This window comes from Gossypium arboreum, chromosome 12, assembly GCF_025698485.1.
Source record: "Gossypium arboreum isolate Shixiya-1 chromosome 12, ASM2569848v2, whole genome shotgun sequence".
Taxonomy (NCBI): domain Eukaryota; kingdom Viridiplantae; phylum Streptophyta; class Magnoliopsida; order Malvales; family Malvaceae; genus Gossypium; species Gossypium arboreum.
Window position 1 is genome coordinate 119,901,530 of NC_069081.1, and position 8,893 is coordinate 119,910,422.

An 8,893-nucleotide genomic window follows, 5' to 3' on the forward strand; every position below is an offset into this window, starting at 1 on the left:
ATTGAATAAACAAGCTTTTGGTTTTCTTTTGACTTTTTAACTTAGATTAAAATTCCAGTTGATTTGAAAGTCTATCTATTTACTATTTTTTAATTTAAAATCATGATTTAAATTAAAAATATTTTTAACCTCAACCTGATTACTTTGATTAGAATTAAAATTAAAATAGCTTTAAAGAATAACAATTACAATCATTTATTGAGTCGAGTCAAGAGTATAAATAATAAATTTTCTAATTTATTTATGCAGAATTATCTCTTAGACAACTAACATATGTATCTGTGGTGACTCATTCATTTTATATATTTATTGAGAAAATATGGAAGAGTTTAAGTGAAAGTAACGTGTGAGTCCTCAAACAAAAAGGATAGAAATTGGTCACTTACTAGTTATTAAACCCCTATGTTGACCTCTCTAGGGCCGCATGAGGCTTCCCAATGCTTTCCACTCTTGGTTCGAGTAAAAAATCAAAGCCCCAACACTAATTAGGATCTATAATTAATTTTAGGGTAAATTATATTACCATTCACTCAATTATTGGTAAAAGATTTTTTTATTCACCAAATTATTAAAAGTTATAAAATATCACTCAATTATTTGATTTTGTTCCTTTTTTTATCACTAACTATAAAATAGCTAATAGGAATACGACATGACAGCTTTTTAATTTAACATAATAATAATTTTAACCCACAATATTTATACATTATGTCAATTTAATCTTAATTTTAAAAAATTTAACCCTCCACAACATTTACACATAGGGGACACGAACGATCTTCGGATGTCAACTTTTTCTGGCTACTTCCTTTCATCGTGCATTTGCGACAAAGCTTACCATGTGTATACAGAAGACAGTTCAGATCAAACTTAAGTTCGTTTGGGATCCTACGGTTGAGATGAAAGTATGTCTTATTCCTGTCCGCTACAGCAGGGACCCAACCGATGGCCCTAGCAATCTCAAACACCTGCAATGATATTTGAGAGCTAATAAATAAGTTGCAAATATAAATTTAAACACAACTGGAACAATCTGTTGCTACTCACATGTGTGTCCACTGGGAAATCATCTCGCTGAAGATTGAACATCAAAACACAAGCCACCTGTCAGGCATTGAGAGTTGAGGATTTGTATGGTTAATCTAAAATTTCAATGCTGGTAATATTAAGCAATTTAAAACACGTGATAACTCCAAAAACAGATCACAATCCAAAGAGTTTAAACAGATAAAATATTAAATCTAAACGAGAGACCAGCATTGGAAATGACCAGTAATAGAAATCTTTAACATACTACCTAAACCTAGTCAGTTTGATACAAGGTCTGAAGCATACAGATATCTGATTAACATACATGCTGTAATTCTGTGAATAACATGCAAACTAGCATGGATTGTATGACAAAAGCATGTGATAAATTTACTCTAAAAATACAAGTGATAAATTTAAGTCAAATACCAATGAAATGATGGCAGTAAAAAGAGTAATACCATATTCTGGTGATTGTGAAATTCAATTCAACACCCATGCCAAATTAAATAACAGAAGACAACATTTATGTATTAGATAAAATGAAGATGATCAGGAAGAATAGCACAGGCTTAAAAATGATCGACACTGATAACAAAGGCTTATATATTCCATTTTTCTTTCCTTTCTCAAATTTCAATAGATTTCATATAGAACATTGGCAAAGTCAATGAACATATCCTTAACATCATAATCCAACAGGACACTGATTCATTCATCAACGGTTACACACACATGCAATTATGTAAGTGAAAATACATAGAGAATTCATCAAACTTGAGTGCAGGATCCTGCAGCTTGTCACTATTTTCCATGCTGAGATATTTTCAACAATTAATTCCATGGGTACAGATCAAAGGGCACTTATAGCACTTTCTGCCTTAATAATAAGCACCTGAAAAAGGCCATACAACATTCTATACAGCAAATTGTTAGACATTTTCATGTACCATGCACACATACAAAGAAAAAAAAAAAAAAAGCATTTAGACTATCTGAGTTTCATATTATCTTCGTAGTACTCGTTCATGAAATATGAAACTAAAGAGATAGATATTATTAAAGGGAAGATGCACTAAATAAACTATCACAGGACCACTAAGATCTTTTATCTGTATCTTTATTTCTAGAAGCAGCTATCCATACGGAATTAGGACAGATGCAGCAATGAGTGAATCTTGGGATGAAATGGGCTCCAAAACACACACCACAGCAATCAACAAAAAGGTGAATATCTCTAGAAGTTTTTGATGTTTCCTATTAGCAGTTAAGACATATATATATCTTCAGTGAATAACATGTTATTAGTAAATAGAGTAATATCCTAGTAGGCCAAAATTTGAGTATTTTGCTTGACTGCATCTAACTGCAATGACCTTAGGAACCTTTGGTTGAGTTACTAATAATCAAGTTCTTTTTTTTCCTTCCCTTGAATAATAAAATGAACTATGGATACACTCAGGAGGACCACAGAACTTATAGGATGATATTTAAGAAAGAAAAAGAAGTATAACCAAAAGGACATTGATCAAAGACTACAAATGGAGTGAAACTATGATTGAGTAGCAGAAACATTCTATTAAATGGAGCATGGAATTTACGTGATCACAGACATGCATGAATAGAGTCAAATTGCGCTTAAGGCAAAGTAGGTGATTGATGATGTCAAAAGTACATTACTTTTGTGCTTTCAGCATAAAAGGAAAAACAGACTGATTTAAAGGTTGCAAGAGAAAAAGCCACAACAACAAATCTGCCTTTTGAAAAGATAACAAAAGCAAAATTGCCATGGACAAGAAAGGCAATGCTTAAAAGGAGTGAGCAATGCTTATTTCCTTTCTTTCAATAGAAGTACTGAATTCAGATTACTTAACATAGATGCTAAAGTCCATTCGAGGAAACTTACTGTCTTAGGGCCAACTCCTTTAAAATTGGAGAGCTCAGACTTAATTTCATCAACCGACAAATCTCGTAAGTACTCCAAGCAGAGTTTGCCTTTTCTCTCATGCAGACAACTCAACACATTCTTAATACAAGAAGCTTTCCTTGGTGCTAAGCCGCCACATCTTATTGCATTTTCTAGACTTTTGGTTTCAGCAGCATATACCTGAAGTAAAACTGACGTTAATACATATATCCCAATTCATCTGATTAAAATGTGACTCCAAATTGGAACACCCTACAAACCAAAGTCTTCAAACTCACCTCTAAAGACTAAAAACCCCTAAAGCCAACATAACTTAAGAAGCATTTTAACTAAAACAACACAATACCATCAAATGCAAAAGCAATTAAAAACATGCAAAATGTTCCACACACACACACATATCCAATTCACCATCAACCAAATACATAAGAAGAGCTTTAACGAGAAAAGGGAATTCTTGTTTTTAACGGATAAACCATGAAGCCAGTAAAAGCAAATAAGTTAAAACTAACTATAGGTCCAATTTCATAAATACCCATCAAGCCAAAACGAGCAAAAATAGAAAGAAAAAAAAAGTTGCAACAAACTAGAAGAAAATCTAAGGAAGCTTACATCTTCCCAGGTGGGAAAAACAGACTTGAGAGAAGCAAAAGCCTTTTGGGAATTAAGCTCAGTAGTATTCTGAGAGAGCACAATTTTGATCAGACCATCCAACACGCTTTCTTCCTTATCATCCCCATCATCACTGTTAATCAACGGCTCTGACTGTGCTTCGTTACTGAAGGGCTCCATTTTGATGAGCCTGTGACGGCGGTACTTGAGGAATTCTCGAGGGAAACCATGGAGAGCCAAGAGCTCGTCTCTTACGGCTCTACATTCTTCAGGGGTGGGTCTATGGTGACATGGGTATGGCTCTTCAGTGGTTGATTTGGGTGTTTTCTGGGACCGCCCATCCAGCCGAAGCTGCTTTCTTTTGCAGGTTTTCTGCATTTTTTATTTCGCGCTTTTTTTAATGACAAACGATGCCGCCCTTTTGAAAAATTTTTACAGTTTTATTTTAAAATCTCATAATAATAAATTTAATAGAGAAAATAATTAGACCTGATCTGGAAAGTACATAGACAAAATTTTTAGAAATAAAAATAGAGGATTAAATTTAAGATATGTGAAGAGAATAGAACCTTGGAGCAAATTTCAATTTATCTAAAAAGTGTTTTTAAAAGATGAAATATCCCCAATAGTTATGAGACTATAATATTAGTATCGTGTCCATAAACATATATAATAATTTTATTTTTAAACAAAAACAAAGTAAATAAAAAGGTTTTTTTTTATAAAATCGAAAACTAAAATTAAGACCTAAAACGTTGAAAGTGATAATTAAAAGTTTAAGAAAATTAATAGTAAGAAGATAAATTTAATCATTGATGCAATGATATCTTCAATACATTTACTAAATTAGTTGTAGTTAATTTAAAACCGAACAACTAATCTATCCTTACTTTTGAAGTAATCAATAGGCAATTCGTTTGAAATTACTTCCGTAACCAATAGATAATCTTATAACTTAACGCTCAAAATCTAACTTACCAACAACATTAAGAATGAGAGGGGCCTAATTCTAACCAATAAACTCACCTCAATGAGGTTCATTTAAGCTAGATATCCACACCACATAATCGTACACTACGACATAAACAAGGTATGCAGTTTGTCACTAGTATTAGAATGAATTAAATAATTACAAATTTAATTATTTTAATTGGCAAGGCAACATTCTAAGCCAAATACCAGTCAAGTGTTTAACAAACCTAAACAAATGTAATAAAAATATAAGATACATGAATACTAAAGAACAAAAAAATTAAGTCTGATAATTTTATGAAATCAAAATTCAATAATCCTTCAACTAGAAAAAAGAGTTTAGAAACCCATAAAATTGTAAGACACATTCAAGAAGTAAATAACTATAATGCAGAAAATAACAAAAGTTCTCTCACTCCCTTTTAGAATATCCTATTTATATTGTCGGATTAACGTAAATTAGCTAAGTTAGAAAAATTTGCTTGAAGTTGTAGAACTCATAAATGATCAAAATACGCCTAAAACTTGGATAAAATATTCACGTTGGCGTAGGGGCATTGAGCTAGAGGCTAAGTTTTGAAGTTTGTGACACAGGGACACCAACATATTGTGATGCGATTCTGCGTTGAGTCACCAATTCTAAAATTATGGTGCTCGATTTTTTTTTTCATACTTTATTTATTTATCGATGATGTTCAAACTCGAACCATAAATTTTGATAAACTTAATCTAAGTCATAAAACAATTAATTAATTATCAAATACTAAAAATTTATAAAAATCAAGCATAATTAAATAAAAATTCAAACAAATGCAAATGAGACATTAATCATAGAAAGTAAGCTAAAAAAGAACCAAATGAAATGCTAAACACAAGGGCCTAAAATGTAGAAATATAAGCAATCATCAATAACTTGTATCGACAAAAGCCCGAAGCTACAAATTTCAACTTTAATGTTTGGTCGCAAAAGTTATTTTAAAAGTAGTTTTTATCTTTGAAATTCTTTAATATTGTTTATGGTTTTGCATTTAGGTGTAAAAGCTTTTTTTGTTACTAAAAATTCGCTTTTTATCTCTTATTTTGTAGCTTTTTTTCAAAAGCAATAGGGAAGGTCTTAAAAATGTTTTTCTAAGTTAAACCAATTTTTCAAACCAACTTTTTAATTCAAAAGTTAACATTTTAAAAACCGAGTGCCTAATTATATTTTTGTCTTTCATTTAATTTATATATAAAATATAAATTAATATGATATATATTTAAATTAAGTTTTACAAATAATTTATACTTCATATATTATAATATTAACAATGGATTATTGTAAATTATTATGAACTAAATTAAATATTTAATATCAAAATAATACTACCATACCATTGTCTTAACAATAAAAAAGACAGGAGGAAAAAAATTTCCAAATCAATGCTAAGCCGTTAAAAGTAGACTGGTTTAGCATATTATTTTAATTTGTTGATGTACATATGCAACTACCCGTTTTCAATTTAAACTTACTTAAAAAATATTTATACCATTATAAAGTGTTTTGCCTGAAAACCTTTACCACAGTGATATTCAACATATAAATAAAAATTTGATTAAAAGTTGTTGTTTTTCTTTTGCAAGAGAAACAAAAGAAATCCCATGCTTTAGCATATTGAAAATTAAGCATCAATTTCCAAATGTGGAGAAAATAATTAAAGATACGAGTAGTTGAATAATCGGAATAGAAGAGAATGCAAACGAAACCAGAAAGCTTTAAAACAAAAAATAAAAGCTGGGTAAGGGCTACGCCTTCAGTTTGACCGAGTATTTATTACTTTTGCCGTTGCTGTTGCTGGCATAATCCTCAAAAGAAGCATCCTACGGGAAATACTGCCAAGTTTTTCTCCTTAAATTGTATAAAAGAAGATGAAGTGTTAATACTAAAAACTTGAGCTGCACATTCGTTGAGTATTCTTTTTTTAATATGATCAACTGAATCCCAGCTTCAATACTAATTTAAATGGAAGAGAAGAAAAACGATAATTAATGATTCACTGCTGAAAATATATGCAGCTACCAAGCAAAACCCTAGTTCAAGTGTTATTTTTATTGTACTTAGGGTTGCAGGCCACTGGGAAAGAATTTCATCAAGTTAATTTCTGAGACCTTTACGACAAGAAAATCTGTCAAGAGTTCAAAGGATTTTGGTCAAGGTTCCATGGTAATAATACCTGTTTGCATATGTCATGATGAGTATTTATATTTTTGTATCAGATCACCAAACAAACAAAATTTAAGAAAAGACAAAGGAAACATGTTGGGAGATTTGAGAGAGAAATTGGGGGGCAACATACAATTAACATATCACCATTATCTTCTCCTTCTTTCATAAATGATATTGCCACAATGTTCTCCATCTAAAACTCTTTCTTCACTTAAATATTGCATAGCATCCTTGAGTACTGCTTTTGATCTGATGCCCTTCTCACCTTTGGTCTGCTCCACAACTTTATCATCCGACATTGGGAGATCAGCCCTACCGCCAAGAACACCATCAACAAACACCATGCCTATAGTATGGCCCCATAGAAAAAAAAAAAAAGAAGAAGAAGAAGAAGAAGAAGCAAGGCTAGTTATTGCTACATCTTTTGATATAAGTGATGGATCAAAGTAGTGAAAAAGGAAAAAACTCCATGTCAACTAAAATAAAATAAATAAATAAAACTTATATGAATTGCTTAAATCTAGCAAATAAATCGGACCGAGAAGCTTGATTCCCCGTATAGAGTTGTTGGATCTTCTGAAACAAAAAGACCCTTCCACTCATAACACATAGTAGTAAAAGACTTTGTTTAAGTGAAAACTGAAAGTAGTCTCATCACTGCTTGCTATACTTCTTCTTCTTCTTTTTCCTCTTCTTCTTCTTGGTGGTGGTGGTAGTTCTGTTGTGGTTGTTTAGCTTTGAGACTTGGGTTGTGAGCTTGGATGATGTTGAAAAGAAAGTGGGGATGATCATGATGACGATAAGTGGTAGTGGTGGTGGTGGTGGTGGTGAGGGGGTAATGATGATAGTATTCAAGAGTCAGAAAGATAGGAATAAGGACTTGGAGGAGGAGTCCATGATGCTTGATGTTTGCTGTTCATCTTTTAGACCAACTAAAATTCCAGCCTATTGCGTGACCTTCACCTCCATCCTATTACATCTATGTGGCTGAAATAAAGGATCAAATTCACACCCAACAAGTTTTTAACTCTTTATTTTTATCCCTTTTTATATAATTATTTGAACACACATTTAAATAATATTTTAAAAATAATTATAATAAAATTAAGCTTAATTTACTATTTAACCCTTAAATTATATATTTTTTTTACTTTTAATATTTAAATTTTTTTTTTGGCGCAACTATTTGTTAGTCAATTTTCTTAACAGACTTTAAAAAACATTCCACCAATTAAAAAAGGCCACGTGCTATCACCACTAAAAATCTCTCTCTCCTTTCTCATGTTAATTCTCACCATATTTCCCTTCTTCTCACCTGCGCTGCCATCACCATCACCAACCTTCTCCGACCAGCCCACAAAGTGTAATGACAGACCTCTTTCCAGCTCCAACCTCATTCTTGAAGAAGCTATAGCTTTAGAGCTCTCTGCAGCTTCATTGCACGTAGACGATAACGCTCCCCCACCACTACCCTTTCTTCCTTTGCCTGTTGAGTTGATGTTGCAGATAAAGGAGAGGGAATAAAAGATTGTGTGCTGTATAGAGAGATGATTGTTGGATAAGGTAAGTTGATTATGGTTGGCTGCCAAAACATGAGATGAGAATCTTGGACCCTTTAAAATGAAAAAAGCTACTTCTCTGTCAAAAACATATTTCCAACACATTACCAGCTCAATGAAACAAATAGTAGGAGATGACTTATATGAGTGGGTTAAGATTACTTAATTATAGGAAATGAAGAATATATAAATATACACACACATACATATATATATATATATATATATACGTAAATCGATTGAATAACACACACATACGTAAATATATATACGTAAATCTATTGAATAACGGGTATTTTAGTAAATATTGTTTCGAATGTGGGTTTATGAAGGTAGTTGTTATTTGTGGTTTTATATGCCTTTGACTGTGGATTACGTGTTGTTCTTGATTTGGTGGATTTATTGGGTGTTGCTTTTATATTGTAAATCTGGTTTTAAAGAAGTTTGTAATTGCTTTTGATTTTCGATTTCTTGCTATGAGAAAATAAGATGGAAGTGGCAACACTGAGATTTTTTCTCGGATATCCATCTAATTACCAGGATATTTAGAAAATAATAAACATTGAAGTATGACACATCTATGGTTGGTGT

The 8,893-nt window shown here is 31.7% G+C and overlaps 1 protein-coding gene and 1 long non-coding RNA gene across 2 annotated transcripts; both read right to left on the reverse strand.

Annotated features, from left to right (window-relative positions):
- Positions 1-660: 660 nt before the first annotated feature.
- On the reverse strand, positions 661-4,019 carry LOC108478195 (putative DNA glycosylase At3g47830). Its single transcript, XM_017780627.2, has 4 exons — positions 3,569-4,019; positions 2,936-3,136; positions 1,048-1,104; positions 661-968 (listed from the first exon to the last, which is right to left on the reverse strand). The coding sequence occupies exons 1-4, from the start codon at positions 3,944-3,946 to the stop codon at positions 738-740; spliced, it is 867 nt and encodes a 288-aa protein (XP_017636116.1). The 5' UTR covers positions 3,947-4,019; the 3' UTR covers positions 661-737.
- Positions 4,020-6,721: 2,702 nt separating this feature from the next.
- LOC128285591 (uncharacterized) lies at positions 6,722-8,620 on the reverse strand. The gene is made up of 2 exons (XR_008276078.1): positions 7,282-8,620; positions 6,722-7,089 (listed from the first exon to the last, which is right to left on the reverse strand). It is a non-coding gene; the product is annotated as an uncharacterized LOC128285591 (long non-coding RNA).
- Positions 8,621-8,893: the final 273 nt, after the last annotated feature.

Coding starts and splice junctions, on each gene's coding strand:
- LOC108478195 (XM_017780627.2), bottom strand. CDS start 3,946: ATGCAGAAAACCTGCAAAAGAAAGCAGCTTCGGCTGGATGGGCGGTCC. Junction 1,105..2,935: donor AAGGAGTTGGCCCTAAGACA/GTAAGTTTCCTC, acceptor AATGCCTGACAG/GTGGCTTGTGTTTTGATGTT. Junction 969..1,047: donor ATTTCCCAGTGGACACACAT/GTGAGTAGCAAC, acceptor ATATCATTGCAG/GTGTTTGAGATTGCTAGGGC.